This window comes from Syzygium oleosum, unplaced genomic scaffold, assembly GCF_021117445.2.
Source record: "Syzygium oleosum isolate NSW1041296 unplaced genomic scaffold, Sole_v2.1 Sole_v2.14, whole genome shotgun sequence".
Lineage (NCBI taxonomy): Eukaryota > Viridiplantae > Streptophyta > Magnoliopsida > Myrtales > Myrtaceae > Syzygium > Syzygium oleosum.
The window spans coordinates 355738-383679 of NW_026607498.1; the positions used below are offsets into that span (position 1 = coordinate 355738).

The following is a 27942-nucleotide window of genomic DNA, read 5'->3' on the forward strand; positions in this document are numbered from 1 at the left end:
GCTAAAGTTCAAGGATTATTTGTATCATTTTTTCTATTTTTTTTCTAGAATTCAAGTAAAGTCAATAGTCAACGTTGGTACTTATAGTTTACTGTTCCATGTAGGGTATCTTAGCATTTTTCTTTTTTGGAAAATAAAAAGTGAGTCACTTGAGATTTGCCTATACGTGGAGGATTGTTTCAAGTTGCGTCTACGTAAAGCCCTCTAACGCTGCCTTGGAGGGTTAAAAGCGTTTGGTCAATAAGATTTCGGATGTGATATTCAAAGAACTAGATTCCGGCGAAATTGAGAATTTTAGCTTGTCAAAATTGTTGCGACAACAAAATTTAAAAGACTCGTTCTGTCGTGCAATAAATCAAATCTTATGCTAACTAAAAGAATGAAGAAATATGCGAATCGGGTATTTTTTTCTTTAATAATTTCATGTGGGATTATCGTAAATGGGGCTTTTCGAAATTCTTTAAAAATGAGAGGGCCCTCTTCTCGTAATGTAGTTGACACATTAGGTATGCATTGAATCATCTAAATTAATGAAAATTTAACCATAACTTTTTTTTCGGCTAAAGTTTTGGATCCATATTATTAAACCAAAAGTGTCATTTACAATACCTCCATTGCCCGAAGTAAAGAGCATTCAATGGGGCTTAGGGTGGCCCCCGTCTCCAAAATTACTCTTAAGTCTTAAACATATAATGCCCATTTATTAAATAGCCACCTACTTTCTTTTTTTTTTTTTTTAGGGTTAATACCACAACAAACCCCAAATTGGTACACCTATGACAAATGCACACTAAATTAATTTTTTGACCACAAAAAACTCCAAACTGGTACACCTGTGACAATTTTACCCTCAATTAGTTTCCGTTAAATTTTACAGTCAAATTTCTGAATTGGATGACACGTAGCCGTTGATGGATTTATCAGTTTGGGGTTTTATCCTCATTTTGTCACAGGTGTATCTGTTTGTGATTTTTCGTGATATTAATCCAATTTAACGAAGGGCAAATTTATCACAAGTGTACCAGTTTGGGGGTTTTTTATTATCAAAAAATTAGTATTTTGTTACATGTCTACCAGTTTTGGGTTTTTTATGGTCAAAAAATTAGTTTTGGGTAAATTTATCACAGGTGTACCCATTTTGGATTTTTCGTGGTATTAACCATTCTTTTTATACATGACCCTCTTCGTAATCCTTCTATTGTTAATTGTTTCTAAATTTGTGATCAAATGGTCCTTTTATAATTATTGCCAAAAATAGCAAAAGGCTTCATTCAAAAAAAAATATAATTTCAAAGATAAAGATCCTTATAGTTTTAAAAGAGTAATATTAAAATATCTTATTTCTCCATCCAATTAAGGTTATTAATCTTTGTCGCGATGTCGGACAAGGAATGAAAAATAATTGCGGACGCGCTCAAGGCGCGCATGGAAACTAAGTAAAGCTTTAAATCGTAAGTAAATCCCAAGATAGCCAACTTACCCCGAAATAATCCCAACTGAAGGATTTCTATCGCCACTCTGATCGTCTCGCATATATCCAAATCGAATCGCTGAAACTTGCACATTTATAATAATGTTCCCTTTTTTTTTGCCTCTTTAAGAAATCCAGATCTCGCAACTCACGCGTTTTGACCCTTCTATCTATCGGAAGCCCTCGCGCACGGGGAAACCGAGTAAAGTCTTCTAAAATCGCAAGTGAATCCCGAGATAGCTAACTTACCCCGAAATAATCCCAGCCGCAGGATTGCTCTTACCATCCCGATCGACTCGCACATATCCAGATCGAGCCCCCAAAACTCGCACCTTCGTAATAACACCCCACCTTCCCGCTCCTCAGCAAAAACCCATATCTCACAACTCGCCCGCACCCCCCGGACACCTCTATCGATCCGAAGCTTCCCCCGATCAAACCTAATCTCTTTCTTCATAAACCCCTCTTTTTTCGAAAGTAAAAATGTAAAATCAAGTGTACACGCAAGGGGTGACCCAACCAAAACCACAATTCATTATGTTCCAAGGAGAAAAAAAAATTTGAAGAAATACAAAAAGAAATTAGGAGGCCTAGTGAAAATTTCGCACTCCTAGTGGTAGTTGTGAGTAGTACTAGTAGTAACTTAGTAGGAGGACTCGGAGGACTCGGAGGAAGGACAAGAGGGGGTGGTGGTGTCGTTTCATGCTTTGGCACGGGAGTGGCCTCAACCTAAAAACGGCACGAGGCTGCCCTTCCCCCCTCCTCCCCCTCCCCCTTCCCCCACTCGCCTACCTATATATTTACGTTGGATATTCTCCTCCTCCTCCACCCCCTCCTCGCGCAAGATCTCCTCCACGTCGCCCCACCCACGCGCGCGCGCGCACGCACGCCCCGAAAACACATCATCGAGCCTCGCGTTCTGCTCGATCGAATCCGACTTCGCCTTCTCCCCTCCTCCTCTCCCCCCTTCTTCTCCGATTCCACCGATCGCCGACCTCCCTCCTCGATCCCGACCGATCGCCGCCGCCGCCGCCGCCGCCGCCCCCTCTCCGGCGCCGCCGCAGTCTCCGGCGGCCCCCTCCGGCGGAGCCCCCGCGCGCCCCCGGTCCGTCCCCGGCCTCCCTGCCGGTTCGGTGGTCGATCTGGCTCCGTGCGCGCGCCCCGCCCCGCCCGCCGCCCCCCTGCGGTGAGTTCTCTCGCGCAAAGTCCGCCGCTGACCCAACCGCCCACCGATCGGCGCCGCCGGTCGGTGGGGGCGGCGGGAGCTTTCGATTGTGGAATACGCATTTGGTTAGAGTGGTGGGGCGCTAGTGCGTTTCTGATTTTTTTCCGTCGGGCGAGATCGTGTGGGTGCCGCGGTGGGATAGGCGCCGATTTGGTCGGTTTAGGGTTTCTTTTTAATCCGCGGAGGATGGGAGCTGATTGGGTAGATGCTTGCAGTCTGGTTTGGGTCGTGTTGGGTTCGCTAATGGGAACGATTCGGTTCGGCTCTGTTCGAGGTTTTCGTCGGAAAACGAATTGGTTTGGTTTGATCCGTGGCGTCCTGGATCGCGGTGCGGCCCTGGTAGTACGGCTGTAGAATCTTTATCTCTGTGTTGACACCTGACATATCGAAGTAGCAATTGGGCAGCCTTGGCTATCCTTGATTAAGCGATTACTTTTTCGTTTTTTTTTCCTTCCAGTTCGTGTTCGATTGAAACATTTGTCCTTCAAGTACTGGTCTTTTGTCGGGAGCCTTGTTCCTGCGTTAGATATGCTTATAATTATCGTCTTATGATTTTACAGGTCCAATTCGGCCATCAGGATCGTTTGATTTCTCGGTGTTGATATTTCATTTCGACATACACATTCCGTCGGAAGTGTGAATTGCATGTTGAGAAGGCGGCGCAACGGGTTTCGGTTGAAGTTATTTGTGCTGACAGTACAGTTTGTATGCGTTTACCTATGAGATGACATCTCAGGGAAGGCCCATGTTTGATCTGAATGAACCTCCTCCGGGGGATGATGAAGAGAATGACAGCGTGGTCAGCATACTGCCGCAGAAGGCTCTTCCATCTTCAAATCCTCACAGTTCCACTGTGCTTGTGTCATCAGTAGTTCCTCAAAGAATTGTCAACAATAACGCTTTCTCACATGCATCATCCGTGTCAGGTTTTCAACCTTTTGTTCGTCCCAAAGCTGCTCATACCCCTGAGCTAGGTCGTGTTGGACGGAAGAATGCAGGGGATAGGAATTGCCATGTTGCCTCATCATCAAAATTGAGTGATGTTGAGGAGAAGAATCCGGCAGGTCCGTTGGTTTCTGACTCTGTGGCAGGTCATAAAGCTGAGAGAGAAGAAGGTGAATGGTCAGATGATGATGGCGCTGCTGATCCACATAGATCCAGCTGTTTGCATGAACCAGGCAAAGCTTCACGTGGAAAAGGATTGACTGAGTTGCAGGATACTAATGCTTCAGGGGTGAATAATGAGATTGTTTCTTGCAATGGCAATACCTCTGAAAGTGGTAAGGGTGAGAATTCAGCTTCTGCACCTGCTGGACTAAACTTGCATCCAAATGATTCTGAAAGCAACGACAGCCATAATGTCGAGGGCAATGCTAAAATAGATTCTTCTAATGGTGTTCAGGAGGAAGTTAGTGTAGGTACAAAACAGAAAGAAGTCAAAGGCATTGAGGCGAGCTATGCTCTGAAATGTGCTAATAATCCAGGAAAGAGGAAGATGGACCAACATAAAGAAGCTATGCTAGGCAAGAAGCGCAACAGACAGACCATGTTTCTTAATTTGGAAGATGTAAAGCAAGCTGGACAAATGAAGACTTCAACACCAAGACGACCAAACTTTTCATCAACTCCAAGCACTCGTTCTGCGAAAGAAACTCGAACTATTCCTCCTCCTTCTGAACGCATTATCGAAAAACTGGGTCAATCCATTTCTAAGGACCTGAAAAGATTGGATGTATCTGCTATTGAAGGAGGCAATACTGCTGAGCAGAGTGAGTCTAAGCTCGAATGCAATGGTGATGTAGATGCTGGAGTACTGGCTAAGCCTAAGAAACTGATTAACAATAATGACCCTCCGGCTGAATTGTCACAACCTTCAAGGCAGAGTTCCTGGAAGCAACCCATGGATCTGAGACAGCCGAAAAGTTCTCCACTTCCTAACAAGAAGCCAGGTTTAATCAGTCAGATCTCCTTGGATTCAAAGTTGGTGAATAAGAAACATCTTGTTCCCAAGAAGCAAACGATAATTAATTCTACTTATCAAGATACATCAGTTGAGCGCATGATACGTGAGGTGACCAATGAGAAATTTTGGCAACAACCTGGTATAATAACAGCAGCCATGCTTACTGTTCTTTTTTGAAAATTGCTTACTGTGCACTGGAAAATTTTGCTGATGCTATGATGCATATGTTTCATTCCTTTGGATAACTTTTTCCAATAGTATTTTGATGAATTTAATGCTTGAAAGACATCAAAAGGGCATATTGTGCTGTGCAATCAAAACTCGGACTTTTCATCATTGCCTTTTAGCTTAATGGAGAATCATAGGGCTTCACATGAATGGCCATACTTGTTGCTTATGACGTTTGTGTAGCACATTGTAAGAACTAAGAAGGTTCATTCTTTTTGTGCAAAGTTGCTGTAAAGTTTACAGTTAAAATCCTGGTGCTGGTTTGGCTGCTTGGGCAGGAAATTAGTTCATAGTTGGGTCTGGTTTTGCCTACTTAACCATCTCTGACCAAAACTGGATCAAGCTGAAATCAACCCAGTTCAACTGGTTTAATAGGGATGATTGGACTGGGTGGCTAAAGACTTAGTCGGTACTTGTAATTTGAAACATGTGGTGGGTATAAGAGTCAGTTGGATGTTAGGGTCTAATAGCTTATTGAAGTGATTCGGACCTGGATAATTCCCGTTCATGGGAGTTTAATTCATATGTGGATATTTCCACATATGAATTCTAACCCTTTCTTTGGCTGGCATGAGTTGGCTGCCATCAGACTCCTGTGTGATTATCCATTCATTTATTTGCATGTTGCCGCGCTCGAGGACATGCATTTTAGTTTGGAAGGGAGTCCCAGAATATCTTGATCCAAATGCATGTTTAGTCATAGTGCGGATGGTGATATTGGTTTTTATTAGCCTATATTGTCTTGTCTGTTTCTGCAGATGGTGATATTTGTTTTTATTAGCTTAGTTATCTGTCTGATTCCTTGTTGGTTCTCTTAAGTGTAAAAGGTGATGTGGCTTCTTGTGTTCCAGGGGAGACTGATCTACAATGTGTTCCTGGTCGATTTGACTCTGTAGAAGAGTACGTCAGAGTATTTGAGCCTTTACTTTTTGAGGAATGCCGTGCACAGCTTTACAGTACATGGGAGGAGTTATCTGAAACATTTTCGAGAGATACACATGTAATGGTTCGAGTGCGGAATATCGAAAGGAGGGAAAGAGGTAATAATACTTTCACCAAATTGGAGGTGTTTTCTTTTTCAGGAATCTGGAACTTATGGTGCATATTGTTTAGGACATTTTACACATCTATTATTTTCATATCACTCTTTTTATGTATAACATTATTTTGTAGTCAACATTTTGAAAGGGTTCTCTCCAGAGTGGAATCACATTATGGTAAGGCATGCTGTGCATTTGCTGCAGCAGTGGTGTGCTTGTTATGTTAGGCTAGACTCTGTAATTGAATGACCTAAAAATTAAAAGCTGAAAGCAAGTAGACCTGTCCATGGCTGATTGGATGTTGTACCTATTTAACAGGTCAAGCATTTGGTTCTTGCTTGGCCTACGTGCTTAAGTCTTGAGAATTTATTTTTGCAGAAACATACTGACCCCTGTCTTACCCGGTGGGACGTTTTACCAGTCAGTCTAGGAATCGAGGGTTACCTAAGTCATTTGGATGCTGTCAGATTTGAAATCATTAATGCACAGCCTCGCGTACTCTTAGAGTAAAAAACTTTTTGAGGATTGGTGTGGGAGGCATGATGCACAAAAAAATTCAATGGAAAAAGTTTACATAAACACGCTGCTCTTGTACTGGATTTAGATGTTGTGGACCTCTGACCTAGCTTTTGTTTCATTGAAGTTCTTTTGTTCCTATTCATTCCATGATGGATTTATGCTCATTAGGTGTGCTTGTAATTGAAGGTTTATATGACTTTGACTATTAGATGACTATGACTAGTAGATTAGCGCTTACTTGGTCGTATTCTTTAGTAGGCTTCATTTTAGCAGTTCAGGCATCATAGGTCATAGAAAGTTAAGATGGTAAACGTACTAATTATGGTTTTTGCTCTCTCTCTCTCTCTCATATATTTATACACACATTTTTGTATGTGTATATGTACTGACTAAATTGTTTCTCAGGATGGTACGATGTGACAGTTCTTCCAGTAAATGAGTGCAAATGGATGTTTAAGGAGGGTGATGTTGCGGTTCTTTCAACTCCTAGGCCTGGATCATTCAGATCCAAAAGAAACAATTTCTCTGTTGTTGATGAGGGAGATGAGCCTGAGATAACTGGACGTGTGGCTGGTACGGTTAGGCGATTTATGCCTATTGATACTCGTGATCCTCCTGGGGCAATCCTTCACTTCTATGTTGGCGATTCATATGATACCAACAGGTTAAGTTTGCTGTATTCAGCGTTAGATTATTTTACCTCAAATGGAATTGTTTCTATATATTATCTATGTTGTGTAGTACCCATGTACTAACTCTAATCATATGCTCTTAATGGACATTTTCAGTGAGGGCAACGAAGATCACATCTTAAGGAAACTCCAGCCTAGAGGCATCTGGTATTTAACTGTCCTGGGCTCTCTTGCTACCACTCAACGGGAGTATATTGCTTTGCATGCATTTCGTCGCCTTAATTTGCAGGTACAGCTGGAGTTTTTTGTTTTTCAGTATAACTGCCATTTTTTGTTACTTGTGTTAAATCACTTTTAACTGATTCTATCCTCTTCAGATGCAAACAGCGATACTTCAGCCTAGTCCCGAGCAGTTTCCTAATTATGAGCAGCAGATCCCTGCCATGCCAGAGTGCTTCACTCAGAAGTTTGCAGAACACTTAAACAGGACCTTTAACGGACCCCAACTGTCAGCGATTCAGTGGGCTGCTATGCATACAGCTGCCGGTACAAGTAGTGGGACAACAAAGAGGCAAGAACCGTGGCCCTTCACTCTCGTTCAGGGGCCTCCAGGTACAGGCAAGACACATACTGTATGGGGTATGTTAAATGTGATCCATCTGGTTCAGTATCAACATTATTACAACTCATTGCTCAAGAAACTGGCACCTGAAAGCTACAAGCAACCTAGCGAGGGCAGTTCTGATAATAATGCAACTGGATCAATTGATGAAGTTCTTCAGAGCATGGATCAGAGTCTTTTTCGGACTCTTCCAAAGCTCTGCCCGAAGCCTAGAATGTTAGTGTGTGCTCCTTCCAATGCAGCAACAGATGAGCTCCTGGCTCGTGTTCTTGATCGTGGTTTCATTGATGGGGAAATGAGGATATATAAACCTGATGTAGCCCGAGTCGGGGTCGACTCACAAACACGTGCAGCTCAGGCCGTCTCTGTTGAAAGGAGAACCGAGCAACTTCTTGCCATGGGTAAAGAGGAGGTGTATGCCTGGTTGCACAGGTTGAGAAGTAGTGAAGCTCAATTCTCTCAGGAGATAGCCGAAATTCAATTGAAACTCAACAGTGCAGCTGCTGCTATTCGTTCTCAAGGATCTGTTGGTGTGGATCCCGATGTCTTGATGGCAAGGGACCAGAATCGTGATGCGTTGCTTAAGCAACTTGCTCAAGCAGTTGAGAACAGGGACAAAGTGCTGGTTGAGATGTCTCGCATCCTCATTGTAGAAGTAAAGTTTCGTACCGGTAGTAATTTTAATTTGGAAGAGGCCCGCGCCAGTCTTGAGGCAAGTTATGCCAATGAAGCTGAGATTGTCTTCACTACTGTTTCAAGCAGTGGCAGAAAGTTATTCTCCCGCCTTTCTCATGGTTTCGACATGGTAGTCATTGATGAGGCAGCACAGGCCAGTGAGGTGGCAGTTCTTCCTCCCCTCTCTCTTGGTGCTGCTCGATGTGTTCTGGTTGGGGATCCACAGCAGCTTCCTGCCACTGTGATCAGCAAAGCAGCTGGGACTCTTCTATATAGCAGGAGCCTTTTTGAGAGATTTCAACAGGCTGGATGCCCAACGATGTTGTTGTCTGTTCAGTATAGGATGCATCCACAAATCCGTGATTTCCCTTCCAGGTATTTTTACCAGGGACGCCTAAGCGATAGTGAGAGTGTAGTGAAGTTACCTGATGAGGTATATTACAGGGATCCATTGCTTAGACCTTACTTATTTTATGACATTACACATGGGCGGGAATCCCACAGAGGTGGTTCTGTCTCCTACCAAAATATACACGAAGCACAGTTTTGTCTACGTATATATGAGCATCTACAGAAAAATCTGAAATCTATGGGTGTGGGGAAGATTTCCGTGGGCATAATTACACCTTACAAGTTGCAGTTAAAGTGCCTTCAACGTGAGTTTGAGGAGGTTCTGAATTCAGAAGAAGGGAAGGATATTTATATCAATACTGTCGATGCTTTCCAAGGACAAGAACGTGATGTCATTATAATGTCGTGCGTTCGTGCTTCAAGTCATGGAGTTGGCTTTGTTGCAGATATTCGTCGTATGAATGTTGCTCTAACTCGTGCTAGGAGAGCTCTATGGGTATGGGTTCATCTGCCCTGTTCTTTTGCATTTCTGTTTTTGGCTGACTCCCTGTCCTGTTCACTTGTCAACTTACAGGTACACAGACTGATTGTTTACATGTTTTCTTCTCTTAATAGGTAATGGGAAATGCTAATGCTTTAATTCAGTCTGATGACTGGGCTGCATTGATTGCTGATGCCAAAACCAGAAATTGTTACATGGACATGGATTCTGTCCCCAAAGAGTTTTACACACCTAAAGGACCAACTCTCGCTCCCCTGCCAGGTAAGGCTCCTTTGAACTCAAGGGGGTTGAGGTCAAGTGGGTTGAGGCATAGATTGACAGACACGCACACAGAGCCCAGGTCAGCGGTGGCACCAGAAGATGACGAGAAGTTGCCAGCATCCTTAATCCCCAGGAATGGGAATTTCCGGCCTCTTAAGCCACCCGTGGAGAATTCACTGGATGGTGTTGATCAGGTGGGTGACAGATCAAGAGAATCCTGGCAATACGGCGCACAGAAGAAGCAGCAGGGTTCCTCTGGAACAGTGTGGAAGAGAGATTACTAATTGCTTGTCCTCTTTGTATTTTGATCTTTTCCAAACTCAAGCTCCACCTTGTGTTCCGTTTATTAAAAACGTGGAACACAGTGCTTGCCTTAGGGGGAGAAAAGCTCTGATGGCCGGAGGCGCTGCTCAAACAAGCGAAAAATGGACAGAATCAGGTCTCCGCTGAACTACTTTTGTTTGATAATTGAAAGTTTCTTAGGAGATTAGCCATAGAGAGGATCGGAAATCCTCAGCAACCCCACCTTGCACAGGAAACCTTGCTGCAACATGTCTGGCCGGTCTGCCCCTCTATCTTTTTGCTGAGCCAGGTATCAGGCCTTTTGTGGGGACGAGATGGTTTCGGTAAACTTGCTGGTGTCGGATTTTAAGGTAAGAACATTGCTTTCTTAAGTAGTTTTCTGATAATTACATCATGGGGATACCAGAGTTTTTACGAGTGTTATGAAAAACTATATAGAAAGGCACTCAGAAAATAGAAATGTGGGCATGAACGTGAATTTTATGCAGACTAGAAACTTAGAGTTTTATAGTTTTTGTCAAAGGAGTGTTTGACTCTTGAATGGGCTCTGCTTGCTCAGGCTCTCTCAGTCTCTCTGGGCATACAAGCGGATGGTGGAAACACTTCTCTGTGACTGCCCCTTCCCTTTAGTTGCACTGAAGCTTCTTATTTGTATGAAAGGAAGGGAAGGGAGTAAAAGAAAGAAAAAAAAACTTGTGTACTTGGTTGGAATGCTTTTGCTCTTCCTCAAGGGGAAGAGAGACATATCTGCAATGGGGGATGCCTCGGCAAGGTGTGGGAGGGCATGGATTTGTATATAAATGAATAATTTCCCTTTTATTCTGATTGTAACTTCATTTAGAGTAGGAATTCAATTCTTTGATTTAGATTAGTCGATGCATGCTCTCTTAGTTATATTTAATATGTTACATTTGCCAACGAAAAGGGAAAGGAGGGCCTCTGTCCTTCTTGTCTTCCTTCTCTGCGACTCTTTTCGCTGCTGTTTATCTGTCAGGTGGCTCTCCTGCTCGTCGAGGGAAGGCTATGTATCTCGCTGGTTGCGTGCGTGGATCCATGAAACCTTTGCGCCAAAAGGAAAAATGAATCGTCCCTTCGATTCTGGAATGATAGTGTCGGAATGCGACAGCTAGAAACCATCCCTACATTGCCAGCAGGGAGTGCGGTCGAGTGGTATTCGGACCAGGTCTGGCTTGTTTTGCCGGGGAATGTATTGATGCTCTTGACGGAGAAATATTAGCGACCTTAAATCAATAAGTAGTGTCGAAACATCCTTCGGACATTCCTATTCCCTGTGAAGATGTGGGTGGATCTTGTGATAGGTTAATGACTCCAGGGAGTGTACTGCATGCGAAAATTAGAGACGCATTTAGTGCAGCAAGCGAAGCCCCATCCGCTTTAGGTATCGGCCATTATCCTTTTCATGGTAATGCTTCAAGCCCTACAAAACAAAACATGAAAGGGATGGTTTGTCTAAACGTGAAGAATTGGTGCATTACCCTTTTCATTTTTTGGGAACCTGAGGTATCTGGTTTTACCATATTGCCGGAAGTGGTTTTCTCGAAAAAGCGAAATGGGGAACTTTGCCCGGGGTTATGATAATCTTTAGGAAGAGTTTAATCGACGAAAGAAGCGATGTGGATATCTGAATGCCGTCGCCGGGCAGGATTCGCTTCCTTGGTCAATAGGTGTGGAGAGCAAAACTCGAGCCATTTGCGTTCCTGTTTACTTTAACTACTTAACCGATTACGATCATTCATGTCTTTATCCATTAAAAAAATATCTCCGATGCACTGTTTCCTATAACATTTAATCAAAATAAAATCTGACAATATACGCTGTCTAATGTCTTCCCGAAACAATTCATGGTTAGCTAATCAGCAAGCACAATAGAGCGAATAAAATTGCATCTCCTCGCTTAGTTTTGAACCACGTGCATTCGAATCTGAAAATAATATGTATCGCTTCGTGGGAAGAGTGAGAGGAACTCTTGAATCCTAATCGCGCACTCGTTTTGGATTAGTTTTAAGTATACATCTTTGTAATCCTTCTTTTACACAATCCGCATCCATTACCCCATGGATTATCGGTAAAAAAAATTCAAGGAGCTTTGGCCCGACATTGGCATTATTGCCTTAATGTATGTCTTTCCCTAACACCGCTAGACGGAGGAGATTTAGTTGAGAGCATATATTATGCTTTACCTAGTAATTTCTCATCCAAGAGTTGCTCAGAAAGGGAGAAGAGGGTGTTGCATCTTGCATGATCACAGGCCAAACTCCAGAAACAGTGCCTCTTTTTCATCAATGGATGAACGATTAGAACATCGATGATTTGTCGACAAAAGGTGTAGGTCACCGCCCCTTTTGAATGCGCAGGAGGTGGTGCCGGCATTTGAACAGCAGATCCCGGCAGTAGAGCCACCGTTGTTGCCACCATCGTCGCCGCCATGAAAATAACACCGTTAAAATGCGTTGCCATTGACCCGTGTTTCCAAAATGTCAGGTTGCCCTTGCTCTTTAGTTTGTCTCCTCCTCCTCACGAAGTTTTGGATTTGAACCCCTCTTTTCTCTTAGAGCTTCTGGGCTTCAACTTTTATAAAGTCGTTTGATCAAAAAGAAAAAGATAGAGAAGATTATGGAATGATCATCGTCATGCATTGCGGCGTCACCGCATTGGGTATGCGACAAGCGGAACAGGTCGGGTCCGCATGAGCTTGGCTCCGCAGAATGTTAATGACCCGGGGCTTTCATCGATCACTTTTGTCGATTGTGCTTTAAGGGGGAAAAAGGTTTAGATGCTTTAAGGCTTCCATGAAAGTTTACAGTTCGGAGGAATTGGCGCGCAAGAATCTAGCATTGCAGCAATGACGAAATAATTCTTCGTTTAGCTAATCAACGAACGTGACAGAGTGAACAAATTGCATCTGCACAGTAATTTTTGAATCGTATACATTTGAGTCGAAAAAGAGAAACTTATCACTTCGTGAGAAGAACAAGAGAAACTCTTAAACCCTAATCATGCTCTTGTTTTAACTTTCACCGATCACAGACCGATATCAAGATCAAAGAGCAAGATCTTATTGCCAAAACTTTCCAATAAAAACTCAAGCCGCCGCATTGCTTGTGCCACGAGCAACCTCGCGGAGGACCATAAAGCGGAACTTGCGAGAGACCGTGTCCCAGAACATCCCTATCTCGTCCCTGACCTTCAACGCTCGTCCCTTGACGAACAGCTTGTTCCTGTCCCCGTTCAGCAAGTAGCTCCTCGATGACGCCCGGTAGCGGAACACGAGTCGGTGCTCGTCGCCTGTGTCTGCGTCCCTCACAACGACCTCCATCCTGTCCCTGCTCTCAACCCACCTCACCATTTCCTCGCCCATCCACTGGAGCACGTGGGTCTTCACGCTGCCCCGCAGAAGCAGGAGCCGCAGCAAGTGCCCGAGGTTGCTTTCTGTTAACTTCTTCCTGATCTTCCAGGGATCCTCGTAGAGCACCAACTCCGTGGAGATGCCGGCATAGTACTTCTCTTCTCCCTTGTGTCTTGGAACAGGCCACTCATTCTTGTTCGGGATGACCCTACGTGATGATCTCTCCCTCTCTGCAAAAATAATGGGGGTTTCCTCAGAGGTCGACGACTCCAGAGTTTCCCGCTTGTTGCCACAAAGCGGGGCGGGATCGATATCTCGACGCGGGTCGCCACCGCGATTGTTCAAGACCGAGAAAGAGAAGCTTTCTTGAATGTTGTTGCAGGTCCGAGTGGGGAACAAGTGGAGGGTTAGCCAGGAACATGGAGATGAAACTTCTTCCTGGCTCCGATGTTCCTCCTCCTCATCATCGTCAGTGGGGGTAGCATCAGAAACGCACGACGAAGAGACCACCGATGGTGCCGGCGGCGAGTGATCAATGACGATCAGAGGAGACCTGCGGTCGAAGAAATCGAGCATCTTGATGGGCTTTTCTGCTTTCTTGGGATCCAAGTTTTTTTTTTTTTCTTGAGAGCGATCGAACTACAATCGAACAAAATCAAAGTTGTGAAAGTCGGCGCGTGAACTGCAAAGTGTTTCCTAATCAGGGTTGAATCAAGAGAAATATTTCCTAAACGGTCACCCCTTAGGTTGCAATTTCTTGAAACTCGCTATTTCCAGAATAAAATTGGTTGTGCTCATAGCCAAAATGTGTATTGGTGCTAGATGTGCCCATTATAATAAATGATTTATTTTATGGAAATTATATGCAATATGACACAAATATATGATATTTCCACGTAATGTAATAATTTGAAAGCCAACAAGTTAAGATGTTGAATTGATTGAAAAATATCTCCCAAATTTATTATTTGGTTAACAGACATGGAGTGATGTGTTAAAAACTGCCAGATGATTTATTTGCTATTTAGAAGAAATAGTTGTTTTTGGCCATGCTCGTGTGTTGTGCAACATGATGGTAACTCCTATGGTGCATGGAAGAACAAATATTATAATTAACCTTGTTTTTAAACACAAATAATAATCCAGCCAATTAGTAATGTATTACACACTTGCTAATTTAACTCCGTCTCCATTGTAAGGGGGTAAAAACTAACACGCGACATGATCGACTCAGTGGCATATCTTACTGTACTTAGGCAATGGTTAAGAAATATGCTACGTATACATTGTTGGACCGTTCAAGCTTTTGAGGAAATAAATTGTCTTGCATGGACCACAAAGTGAGATGAATATTGACGCTCCAGCACTCCGTTTGTTTAACGAAAATTGAGTAATTTGAAAAATATTTTCCTAAAAATGATCGATTCTATCGCTTGAGATAATTAGTTAATGAAAATTATTTTCATCTTCGACAATAATTTATATCTAAATATTTTCGTGGACCACGAATTTTTTTTTTCATTTATTCATTTTTGTCAGCAATTAAAGCGATCTTTTTAGGAAAATATTTTCCAAATCACTCATTTTCCGCGAAACAAATGGAGCCTATATATCCTTTTTCTAGAAAAAAATCTAAACAAACTCGGGTTAAGCATAAAGACACGTACCTCCAAACTCCAGGATTATTGAATCTTGATAGATGCAGATAATTAACATTAGATGATTGTCCTAATTTAAGCACTCACCGCATTAGTTTTTCCTAGTGCCATTTGTGTTAGGAAGCGAGAAAGCTTGTGATTAGCTTAAGAGCTCTAGATATACTAAGACCGAACTACTGATGATGTGTCGTACTCTAAGTGGGCATTTGTTTCGGTACCCAATTAATTTATGCTACATCATAATAGTAGTGTATTGATTTTATCTTAAGATCTAGCATTTCTCTTTTAATTGGCAGCACTAAATGTATTCGAATCTTTTAATATTGCTTAGCATTAGTCTCTTTCAGGGAATCGTGCGATTGGAGTAGTCCGTGACTCCAATCCCACTTGTTGTTTGAACTTTGTTGAAGTTTGAATGATGGAATTATTTGATCTCAAATAGACAAATATCATGTTTCGTGTACCTCTCGTGTATAATGTACATCTTACTTTCATTGCTCCCGATTTTTCACATCAAAACATGGGCATAAAATCCTCAATTCACTTATTCTGAGTAAGATATCCGTAATTCGTAAGGAATTACAAATTATAGGTGAGAAAACTACCCTATAAATTCAAATCTCTCTAAATTAGCACCTTAGAAACCATAATTTAGGGTACGTTTGTTTAAGGGAAAGTGTTTTCCGAGAATCCGTTTTCCGGACTTTCACCCGTTTGGTTCGCCGAAAATAATTAGTCAACTGAAAACACTTTCTGGTTAAGGAAAACATTTATGTATAAAATTAAGAAAGTGAATTACATAATCTAATAAGGTAAAAACACTTTCCGGAATTGCTTCCCTTGACTTTTTTATAATTTTATTCTTTTCTTTCTTTTCTTTTCTTTTTCTTTTTTTCTTTTTAAAAATAAAAATATTAAAAAATTCGAAATTATTTTTTTGCATGAGATAAAATCATGGGATTAAAATCATTTTTCAAATGAGATCCAAACACCAGAAAATTTAAAACTTTTTTAAAATTTTATGATTTTTTTCTTTTGTTTTTTTTTTCCACTGGCCGAGACTCGGCAGCCCTCACTGTGGTCGGTGATGGTGTCGCGGCTCTCAGCCAAGTCTGGCAGAGGTCATTGGTCTCGTGAAAAAAAACAAGGAAAAAAGAAAGGAAGAAAATAAAATAAAATAAATGAAAAAAATTATTAAAAAAAAATCTTACAAAAATTGTCCTCGTTAGCGTCGATCATGCCACGTAGGATGGTCGACGTCTATATCAACGATTTCCGACCAACGTTGAGATCTAAGAAACTCGTTGGACAAATCTTTTCCCCACAAAATCGGCATGCAAAAACATATACTATCATATAACATGTGGCAAAAACAAAGAACAGAGAAAATCGATACTTGATCGAATCAACGTGGAAATAGTTAATATTCAAACCGTCGATAAATGCTCACTAAAATGTAGATTTTATACACGCGTGCTGCTGACAGTGGAGTAGTCATTTAAGCATATTTAAATTGAAAGACATCTATACTTTAACCTTGATGAAGCACTGAATTCATTCCACTCTTTTATTAATGTATTAATGAAGCCACTTGCTAGTCTTTATGTCACGTGGTGATCGGATTGGTTTCAATGGGTCGCCACAACGGGGCGCAGCGGGGCTGTTCCATTCACAAGACGACCTTCATAAAATCGTGTGGAAAAAGCAACGATTCTCTCTTCCCTGGAGCCCACGGCCACGACCCGGGGGGGGGGGTCGCGCGCGCCCCCCACGTGAGCGGGCGACCTTCGCCCCTCGCACGCCAACACGCTAGGTCGCTTGCGGGCCGACAGACAGGTGAGAGTCCTCCCCTTTCCTCCTTTCCTTCTTTGGTTTTTTCTGGTTTTTTATTTCTTGTCTTTCTTACAATATCAGAATGCCAGTGGTGATGATTACGTTTGACTTTTGGCTTTTGCTTGTTTTTCGGGGGTGGCGTTGGAGTCTGGAACCTCTGTGGGAGCTAGAGGTGACCTGCGGGTGAGGCGCGCGGTTGTTTCTCTTTGTCGCGTTTGCATCGTTTTTGTCGCCACCGTCGTCGTCGTCGTCGTCGTCTGTCTTGAGTTTGCGCAGGATGTGCCACGAACAACCTCGCGGAGGACCATAAAGTGGAACTTGAGAGAGACCGGGTCCCAGAGCATCCCGATCTCGTCCCCGACCTTCAACTCTCGCCCCTTGACGAACAGCTTGTTCCAGCCCTTGTTCAGCACGTAGCTCCTCGACGACGCCCAGTAGCGGAACACGAGCCGGTACTCGTCGCCTGTGGCCGCGTCCCTCACGGCGACCTTCATCCCGTCCCTGCTCTCGACCCGCCTCACCATCTCCTCGACTAAGTAGCACGGACACGTTATTTGTGCTTCCGAATCGGTGTCCGACACGCCGCCGACACGCTCGGACGCGCAGTCAACGCGTGTCGGAGATCCGACACGTGGTCAACGCGCCGGACACGCCGGTAACACGCGAGTCCGGAGCAAAAGGGAGATAGAAGAAAGAAAAGCCCCATTTTCTCAGATCTCTCGCTCGCCAAATCGAGGCTCGGATGCTGCGAACCCCACCACGAATCCTCTTGGAGAAATGGGGAACGGGGAGGTGGGGGATCTGAGAATCGGTCAGGATGGGGGAAGAGAATTTGCCCGGGGGAGGGAGGATCTGGAAATCTAGGTCAAACAACGAGGTCGGGAAGGGTTTTGAGAACTCACCAACGACCCCCGATCGGAGAGCGTCATGGATGAGCGAGCTGAGCGAATCGGAGTTTTCGCACCGAGAACTGCCGGAGATCTGATCGGAGAAGAGGGAGGGAGAGAGAGAGAGCGCGAGAGATTGATACAGAGATGAGAGATAGAGAGATAGAGTCAAAAGACGAGAAAATCTAGGGAAAGAAAAGGAAAGTGGGCTGGCTGCTTTTTTTTATTTTTTATTTTTTATCTTGTACTTTCCTTTTTTTCAAATTTAATTATTTACTTTTAGTTTCTTAATTAATATATTTATTTATATATAATTATTTTTTGAAAACTTATGTGTATAATTTTTTAGGGTAAGTTCACTCTAGGCTTTTTATTATTATTTATTTACTTATTTGAATCAAATTTAAAATAATAATTTATCATATATATATAAAAATATATATTTAATATACAACGTGTTCTAACGCGTCGGAATTCTCTATTTTTTAAAAATGACGTATCGCGTGTCGTGTCGCGTGTCGCGTGTTCGTGCTACTTAGCTCCTCGCCCATCTGCGGAACACGTGGGTCCTCACGCAGCCCTGCGGGATCAGGAGCCGCGACAAGTGCCCGAGATCGCTTTCCATCAGCTTCTTCTTGATCTTCCACGGGTCCTTGAAGAGCACCAACTCCGTGGTGACGCCAGCACCGTCCATCTCTTCTCCCTCACATCTCAGAATGGGCCGCTCGTTCTTGTTCGGGACGACCCTACGTGACGATCTCTCTTCCTCTCTGCACAAACAATGGGGGTTTCGTCAGAGTCGACGACTCCGGACTTCTCAGAATTATGGATCAGTATAAACCATGGAGGGGTCGCCATAGGATGGCTTTCGGATATTGCAATTGAATGAATTGCATAACCAGCGTGTGTTGAGAGCGTACGGGTTGGGTTGGGTTGGGTGGTGGCCAAGGTATTTCTAGGCGGAGAGAGAGTGAGACAGCACGAAGAGGAGAGAAGGGGACAAAAAACGGAGGGGGGTTGGGGGACAAAAGAGGGCGAGGGTGAGGGAAGCCGATTCTATCGTTGTTTGGACTGTAATGTGATCCTGGTGTGATAAATTGTATCGACCCCACCCTACCCAAAAATCGAGCCCGTGAAGTACATGTTATATACTTCACGCTCTTGCTTTTCGACCAATAATTAAAAAAAAAGAGTACATGTTACACTGTCATGTTTAATCCACTCAATCCATAAGTGAGCTTTTTGCTTTTCGAATTGAACCATCATTAGATGTATTTTATTATTAGTGGATGATAAGGAGCTTTTTCTCAATAAGCAACGTGATGCACTTTATTGAGGTTAAAAGTGGATGTCAAGAAGTTTTTCTCATTAAACTTTTGCCAGGTAATAACCGACGCGAGCCGCTTGACTAAAGAGGACCAACATTGAAGAAGCTAAACTTATCACTTTGTGTGGGAAGAACCAAGATAAAGTTCAAAGCTCAAAATCATGTTATTGTTTTTGACTTTCTCCGACCACAGTGCAAGGGTCCTCGAATAATAAGCACCCAACCCGTTGGCACTCCTATTACGAACCAACATTAAAAATTCCTAATGACAAACTCAAGCGACCACCTTGCTTGTACCACGGACAACATTTGCGAAGGAGCCCGCATGGAAACCCAATCCGACCCTAACCATTACAAGCCAACATTAAAAGAAGAAAAAGAAAAGGACAATAAAGAGAACGAGATCCTATCGCAAAAAACTTTCTAATGAAAACTCAAGCCGCGGGCAACCCTGCGAAGGACCTTAAAAGAAGAACTTGGGATTGCGACGGGACGGGTCCCGGAGCATCCCGATCTCGTCCCCGACCTTCAACCCTCCCCCCTCGACAAACAGCTTGCACCAGCCCCTTGTTAAACCTTTGATGAAGCACTAAATTCATTCCACTCTTTTCATATATCTTGACAAATAGTTTGCTTATTTTTCTTTCGTCCACATCAACCGCCGTGACTCAATGGGGGGTGATCGAGAATTTGAGCTTAGGGCAGGAGGTACAGAGCATTCCATATCAAAGACAAAGCTGGGCGGAAACCTTCCCCGGATTCTCCAGATCCCGACCACGTGGGGCTGGCCGGTTCGCCCTTCGTATGATTGAAGACGGGCAACGTCAAAAGAAGCTTTTGTCACTGCCGTGGAATAATAATTGTCTCGTCATGCACTGAGTTTGCCCTATGTTTTGCATGCGACAAGTGGAACGGGTTATCTCGCTTTCATCGATTGTGCTTCAAGGGGAAAAAGAATGATGATGCTTTGAAAAGGTAAGCGGCGCCCAAGAAAAACAAGAATCTGAGCATTGCAGCAAATCAGAACTTGAAAAGGTGCACCGTCTGATGACCAAATAATTCGGGATTAATATCACGAAAATCTTAAATTTATATATTTATGATAATTTTATTTCGAATTATTTTTTTTATCACAAAATATTTCAAACTGGTATATCTGTGATAAATTTATCCCGAACTATTTTTTTTACCACCAAAAATCCCAAACTTGTACATTTGTAATAATTTTACCCAAAACTAATTTTTTTATCACCAAAAACCCCAAACTAATACACATGTGATAATTTTATCACGAACTAATTTTTTGACCACTAAAACCCCAAACTGGTACATTTGTGCTGATTTATTTTTTTGATCAAAATTGTATTAATTTAATCCTAAACATTTTGACAATTTCTCAATTTAACCCTTCCGGCCAATTTTGGTCGGAAACCATTGATGTGGATGCCGGCCTCCTACGTGACATTGCCGGTATTGATGTGAACAATTTTTATAACTTTTTTTAAAAAAATTATGATTTTTTTCTTTCTTTTTTACCACTAGCCGAGGCTCGGCAACCCCTGCTGGCCCATGGGCGAGGGCCACAACGCCCTCGCTGTGTTTGGCGAGGGTGTCAGCGAGGGTGTCGCGGCTCTTGCCCAAGTTCCTATGGGAAAAAAATGGAAAAAAGAAAGAAAGAAAATAAAATGAAATAAATCAAAAAAATTATGAAAAAGCTTATAAAAATTATTCGCGTAAGCGCCGGCCATGCCATGTCAATGTGAGCATTATCCGAAACCACAACCGGAGAATAGTTTGGATTCGGACTAGCCTTCAAGATCTTTGACTCCGGCCACCCCAATCACCTCTGGTAGAAATGCATGAGGCCTATTGAACTGGCTCGGCGTGAGGACTGCATCCGACTTAGAATTACTAGCCGAAAGTGTCCCGACCTAAGCACGACTGGCCCTACAACACCAACTTCTTGAAGTGTATCGCTCTATTGATAGCATCATAAGGCGAATCACGGTCATGTTATCGATGCTACGAGGTATCGGCAAAGATTGCAGCTCCCAAACAACATTCACAAGATCACCCGTAGTCGAAAACGACCTTATTCTCGAGAAATTATTTAGCGAAAACTAATCGTTAACCATTGATAACAAAACTGGTCCGCATCTGTTGCGACCTACCCTTCAAGGGTCGTACCCTCTCGGATGGGTTTAGAGGTAATTGTTTATGAGGCGGTTCAAATGGTATGTACAAGTAACGGCCTTGATAACACCACAAGCGGGCCATTGATAAAAAACGTTGACTCTCCCTAAGCCCATACCTCGCGTGACACGGGATCATTTTTAAGTTCTTAAACCTATATGGTTCGGGGACTGAATTGAACATGTACCAAAAGTTCGAGGACCATATTGAACATTGGCTTAAAGTTCATTGACTACATTGAACAAATTAAAAGTTCAGGGACCAAATTACACATTAGGCCAAAGTTAAGAGAGTGTTTGTGTCATTTTCCTAACTTAAAATCAACAAAAGAAAGCGTCACTTATGGACCACGCATTAGGCGAAATTTCACAAGTGTCCACCCACCCGCACGTCACCGGACCTTCCTCGCCATCCCGCGTAAAACGGTCGCCACCCATCCCCATCGAACGGCAACTAGATACATGAAAATACAGGGACGCGGCAAGGCAAAAACAACTGGGGGCAGATACGGTTTTGTTAACACCGGGACTAGAACAAAAGAAATTAAGCTCGACAATCAGTGAAAGATCATTATAGTGGGATGCTTGTCAACACGAGTTCGAACTCATCCACGACCAGAAAAAAATAAAAATAAATAAAATACGACCTCGGTTCAGGCTTATCATCGAACGCATGGCGAGCAAGGATAGAGGAGGAGTTGGTGGCCGATCTAGGACCGGAACTCACACATAGGACCCAACAGGAATCACCAAGAAATGTTCGACGTCAATGGAAACGATTTAGTGGACACCAACACGCGTATGAACTAGAAATTGCAAGCCTCGGTCTCACGGTTCGGCCAAAACAGGACGAGGAAAAAGGGGTCACGGGAATGAGTGTTGACCGCGAAAATCCCTACCCCGCTCGGTGGCGGAGGTTAGAGGGCGAGTTTGAGATGAGTCGAACTATGGCCGACTGCCTCATACACGATGTCTCCGAGCCAAAATCCTCGGGAAAAAGGGACTCGAACCGAACGGTTGAACGGACTCACCGGAAATGTCGGGATCCGGGAGTGAAAAGCCGCGAGAAGGACGCTGTCAGCCGGAGGTCGTCGGACAGCGACGGTGGTGTTGACTGGTCGGGCGAGGTGAAGGACGTGGGGTCTGCGAGATCGAGCGAGAGCGAGGTGAAGATCCCCCCTGTTTTCTTCTTTCTTTAGCCGCCAGCGCCCTTTTTTTTTTTGGTTCTTCCAAAACAAAATAACCTAGTACACGCTGTGCCAGGTGACGGGATCTCAAAGGGGGTGTGCTTTAAGTAATTCACATCCTACGGTGCCAGTGTCGTGCTCCAAACGCTCGATCGGCTCTTGTGATTGAAATTTCTTTAATCAGATTCGAGATATTTATCCCTCAATCAAATGTCTAAAATAATATTAAAAACTAACAAAATAGTAATAATTTTTATTTTTTTAAAAAAATGTGAAATCCAAGGCCTAATTCTGCACTCCTTTGCTAAATTGACATTTATTACACAATTGAGATATTAACGACACCAATCTAATTTTTGGATCAATAAAAGAAACTCGATGTGATCAGGAATTACGAATCTCTAAGTTTCCAACCTTGACCGTTTGGAAAATTCAGGTGTCACCAGCGTCGATATTAAGAGGGTAATGTATATGTTGTATTCAAAATATTTTTCACGTAGGACGATTAACGTTCACGTTAACGATTTTTTTAAATCGTAGGATCTAACAACATTGGTATACAAATCTTTTCCTCACAAAATCAGCATGTGTACTGCTGACAGTGGGGTAGTCATTAAGCATTATTTAATTATTAAAAGAATTCCACTTTTTTCTAGAAGGCTGGGCGAAATCCTCCTCGCGATCCGAAACCGGCCTTGTCCTTATATGTCAGGTCGCAATGGGGTTGGTGTCCATGGGCCGTACACGCGGGGGAAGGGGGGCAGGGAGGGCGAGGGCGGAGGCAGTGGGGCCCTTAAAATCTCTTTCTCCTCGACTTTCCCGATACAGCTTTCCTGATATCCTACGTACAAGGATCTATCCATAAGATATCTCCGTATTTCTTTTTTGAAGGCCCTCGGCTTCGGCCTCGGCCGGTTACCGATGGATAGGCATGTATAGTAACCTTTCGCTTCGAAGGTGACATGAAGGAGCTTCGGCTCCTGTCGAGTTGGCCCGTACTTTCGCACAACGTCCGGTAACAGACGCGAGCGAGCCGTTTGATTAAAGAGGAGCAACGTTAAAGAAGCTTTTATTATGGAATGATCATTGTCTCGTTGTGGTGCACTGCGTTGAAACCGAAAAAGAAAAAACTTATCACTTTGTGGGAAGAACAAGATAAACTCCAAAGCTCAAAATCATGTTATTGTTTTGACATTCCCCACCCGTTTACACGCCTATCACAGACCAACATTAAAAAAAGAAAAAAGAAAAATAAAGAGAACAAAATCTTATGGCGAAAACTTTCTAATAAAAAAACACTTTCTAATCGTATGTGGGTCCTCACGTAGCCCCACGGGATCAGGAGCCGCAACGAGTGCCCGAGGTCGCTTTCGGTCAGCTTCTTCCTGATATTAAGGGGACAATGTATGTGCTGTATTCAAAACCTTTTTCATGGTGAACGATCGGTGTTCACGTCAACGATTTTCGATCAATCGTGGAATCTCGCAAAATCGGTGGACAAACAAATTATTTCCTCACAAAATCGCATGCAAAATACATAGACTGCCATACAACATGTGGCCAAAAAAGGGAAAAAAAAAAAAGAAAGAAAAAATCGATACTTGATCGATTCGACGTCGAAATAGTCAATATTCGAACCGCCGACAAATACACACCAGATCCTAGGTTTTACGCACGGCCGCCGCTGACAGTGGGGCAGTCACTAAGCATTATTTAATTAAAAGAAGGAGAAGAAAGCCCGGATCATCATCCCCATCCGAAAGCTGCTTGTCTTTATATGTCATGTTATTGCCTCGCCTTTCACCGGTCGTGGCGAGCAACCCTGCGAAGGACCTTAAAGTGGAACTTGAGAGAGACCGGGTCCCAGAGCATCCCGATCTCGTCCCCGACCTTCAACCCTCGCCCCCTGACGAACAGCTTGTTCCAGCCCTTGTTCAGCACGTAGCTCCTCGACGACGCCCAGTAGCGGAACACGAGCCGGTACTCGTCGCCCGTGTCCGCGTCCCTCACGGCGACCTGCATCCCGTCCTTGCCCTTGACCCGCCTCACCATCTCCTCGCCCATCTGCGGGAGCACGTGGGTCCTCACACAGCCCTGCGGGATCAGGAGCCGCGACGAGTGCCCGAGGTCGCTTTCCGTCAGCTTCTTCTTGATCTTCCACGGGTCCGGGTAGAGCTCCAACTCCGTGGAGACGCCAGCACGGTACATCTCTTCTCCCTCGCGTTCGTTTCGGAACAGGTCTCTCATTCTTGTTCGGGACGACCCTACGCGATGATCTCTCTTCCTCTCTGCACAAACAATGGGGGTTTCGTCAGAGTCGACGACTCCGGAGTTCTCAGAATTATGGACTAGTATAAACCGTGGAGGGGTCGCCATAGGATGGCTTTCGGATATTTCAACTGAATGAACTGTGTTTACTTACTTGTTAGCCTGAAATGCGGAAGAAGACCAACTTTACGGCTGTTTCTTTCGACGTCCTCTTGAACTTGCTTCCGGTATTCACCAAAAGTGAATCTTTCTGTCGACGGAGGGCTCTCTGCAACTCCCGATCTGAGATTGATCCTATCATTGCCACAGCTGTGGTGGGAGGGTGGTGGTATTTATATTAAGCGGAGAGGAGAGGAGAGGGGAGGGGAGGGGAGACAGAGAGAGTGCAACCTGGCAGACTGAAGCACATGAGAAACAAAAAGCAGGGGTGTTCCTGTCTCCCTGTGAAAGGGATAGAAAGTAGAAAGTAGAAAGGGTAGGGACTGAATGTCGATGATTGACGAGCTCCAAATAGTACGGATCGAACCGTACCTAATCAAACGAGATCTGCAGCTTTTTCCAGTTGCGATAACCATTAAGTCAAAAAAAGAATCTTGTTAATAAAGTAATATTAATTGTGGATGACAAGAAGCTTTTTCTCAATAAACTATTGCTTTTGAACTCCGATGACACGTCAATTCATGCTTCGGGAGATCTTGACGTTGGCCGTCGGTACTTTGTAGGACCACATGCAAACCCACGTGCTTTCTTGGGCGCTTTCAAGTAGACAGGTTTCCTCTTTTGGAAAACTCATGACTTCTACTATCACGCTACTGCTAAATGAGTCAGCTGTTCAATTTAGTTACTAGTGGGTTTTGAAATGAATAGGCACCAGAGATCCTCATTCAACTTTTTTTATTTATGCAATATCATCAATGGAACTTTTTTTGTAATGTCGAGTTGGTAAATTTAAAGCGTTGCTAAGAAAGATAAAAATTTTGCAAACAATATGAAAAGTTGGTGTATTAAAAAAACAAAAAAGATGTTGATGAGTACTCCGAATGAGGGTTGATAACCCAAAACTAGATAGTAACAGAATGACGTAGTAATATCTAAACTAAAAATGAGGTTTGATAACATAAAATTAGAACTGTTGATGACTCATGCTAACTTGGGCCGGTGATCTATGAAAGGACTTAGTAAATTTAAGGTATAGCTGATCAAGGAAAAAAAGTTAATAACTAAATAGACAATTTAGTCAATTAAAAATGAACGATTAAATGTTGGCAACTCAACTTAAAGTTGGTAATTCAAAACAAGTTGATAATTTAATTGACAAAAGTTGGTAAGTTACTCTAATTTAGGTTGAAAATTTCATGTTAGAATTAGTAAACTCGAAATGTTAGTGAGCCATGCAAATAAAAGACCAAGTTAGTACAAAAATCGGTAATTTGCAAACTATGAAAGTAATGGTACTTTTATAAGAATATTGATAAATTACCAACATATTACGTAGAAAAAGAAGTCACGGTTCTTCTTTTTTTTTTAATCAGCAGATTTTTTACGGTTACCAATGCCAAAAAGCCTCTTGTTGCCGTTTTAATTGTAGAAAATTGAAGTAGATATGATATTAGTTATAAAGTCCACAAGGCATATATGAGAGATCCGGTACATGAAAGATCTAAGAGGTTCTTCCAATGTAACTTGGCCATAAAATTAAGATACATTCTGGAACAATAAAATCGTTCATATTTGGCATCCGAAACAGTTTTTACAGAAACAATAATGAACAGAAATGTGACTTTCAAATTGTCATGTAATGCAATAACCATTTAAATCAATTTCCTAAAGCGAATTAATTTTGCAAAGTTTTTCCTTCCTTTTCATATAAAAAAACGTTTGCTTTTTTTTTCTTAACACGAGTGTGGTATTTCACTGGTCATCCAAATGGAAATCCTTTTTAAAAATGAAAAACCTTCAACAATAAGCACAAAAACTGACCGACCTAAAGGTTCTCACCAGGTTTCTCCTTTGCATTTATATCGTAGTATAGATTAATAATCTAGAAGTTGCTTAAATAAATTGGGTTGGGGTGGATGGTCGACACCGGCAATAACAAATTTCTGGAGATCATACATTACTGACAATAGGCAGTCTTAGACGTAAGGGGAAAACTCTTCAACTTAAAAAAGAAAACAGTCGTGTGATAAGGCACGGGAGCCAACTAAGACGGACCAAATTTGGTCCGACTAGGATGAGATGCGACGACATACACCCCATCATCTAGTTTCGCGATCACAATCTCCACGACGCCATAGGGTGCAATCGAAATGGACTTTCGGGTCAGGGCACGATTTGTGTCGAGCGCACCCTTTAACCGCCCGTCTCCGAGCTGGGTAGGAGTCTACGATTAACCATCCACTGGTTAAACGATTACGGTTTCAGTTAAAATCCTTGTTATTGAACTCATATCAGCATATCTTCCCCATCACGCCTGATCGGAAGCTTTCCTTGGACATGAAGGAACTCGGTTCATTTCGAAAAAAAAAACAGAAAACAAAAAGAAGAAGATGAAGAAGAAGAAGAAGGTAGGCCGGTTCTCGTATCGATTCTGGAATTGATCGTTTCGTTTCCAGACTGATTTTAGGGTCGATCGATTCGGTTCCCTTTCTAAAAATCAGGAACCAGTTCTGACATGGTAGGTTCTAGGTTCCAAATTAATAATCTACCCACTCTGAAACCGATCATATCTATTTAAAAAATTAGGAAAAATTGTCTAAAGAGTCTTAAACCTATTATACGACATCCAGTTTAGTCTTAAACCTTTTAATTGTACCGATTTTTTTTTGTCAAAATTGTGCCAATTTTGTCCTAAATATTTTGACGATTTATCAATTTAACCCTTTCAGCCAATTTTGATCGGAAATCACTGATGTGGATGCCAACCTCCCAGGTGACATGACCACGCGAAAATCTAGATTTTATACATGCGTGCTGCTGACGGTGGGGTAGTCATTAAGCATATTCAATTAAAAGAAATCTATTTTTACAAGAAAGCGGGGCCGATCGTCCCTCGCGACCACCTCCATCCCATCCTTATTATTGGAGAGTGGAGGGGACAGTGACAGAGATGGAACAAGGGATCCGAATATTGAATCAAGTCCGATTGTTGTTTGGACTCGGGTACTAATCCTGGTGCGATAAATAGAATCGATTGCGCCATACCCAAGAACGAGCGGCTGAAGTTCGTGTTATACTTTCGTGTTCGATTGACTCAATACATAAATCAGCTTTCGCTTTTCGTGGATAGCAATTGGCTCGGCGCTTTCTTTTTCCTCCCATAAAAGAGAAAAAGCATCTGCTAACACCATCCTTTGATGTCCTTTTATCAAGGTTAATAGTGCATGCCAAGAAGCTTTTCTCAATAAACTTTAGCTTTGGACATGGAATGC

The 27942-nt window shown here is 42.9% G+C and overlaps 3 protein-coding genes across 4 annotated transcripts; 1 reads left to right on the forward strand and 2 right to left on the reverse strand.

Annotated features, from left to right (window-relative positions):
- The first annotated feature begins 3405 nt into the window (after positions 1 to 3405).
- LOC130139875 (uncharacterized ATP-dependent helicase C29A10.10c-like) lies at positions 3406 to 10663 on the forward strand. 2 transcript variants are annotated; one of them, XM_056317732.1, is made up of 8 exons: positions 3406 to 4798; positions 5739 to 5927; positions 6852 to 7110; positions 7235 to 7367; positions 7456 to 9222; positions 9342 to 9928; positions 10025 to 10142; positions 10352 to 10663. In XM_056317732.1, the coding sequence occupies exons 1-6, from the start codon at positions 3421 to 3423 to the stop codon at positions 9771 to 9773; spliced, it is 4158 nt and encodes a 1385-aa protein (XP_056173707.1). In that variant the 5' UTR covers positions 3406 to 3420; the 3' UTR covers positions 9774 to 9928; positions 10025 to 10142; positions 10352 to 10663. The 2 variants fall into 2 exon arrangements, with proteins under 2 accessions (XP_056173707.1, XP_056173706.1); XM_056317731.1 differs by having other exon boundaries at positions 9342 to 10142.
- Positions 10664 to 16748: 6085 nt separating this feature from the next.
- On the reverse strand, positions 16749 to 17174 carry LOC130139914 (B3 domain-containing protein At2g33720-like). Its single transcript, XM_056317913.1, has one exon. It carries the CDS (start codon positions 17172 to 17174, stop codon positions 16749 to 16751), a length of 426 nt encoding a protein of 141 aa, XP_056173888.1.
- A 6869-nt stretch (positions 17175 to 24043) lies between these two features.
- On the reverse strand, positions 24044 to 24619 carry LOC115669383 (B3 domain-containing protein At2g33720-like). Its single transcript, XM_030590600.1, has one exon. The coding sequence runs from the start codon at positions 24617 to 24619 to the stop codon at positions 24044 to 24046; it is 576 nt and encodes a 191-aa protein (XP_030446460.1).
- Between the last annotated feature and the right edge of the window lie 3323 nt (positions 24620 to 27942).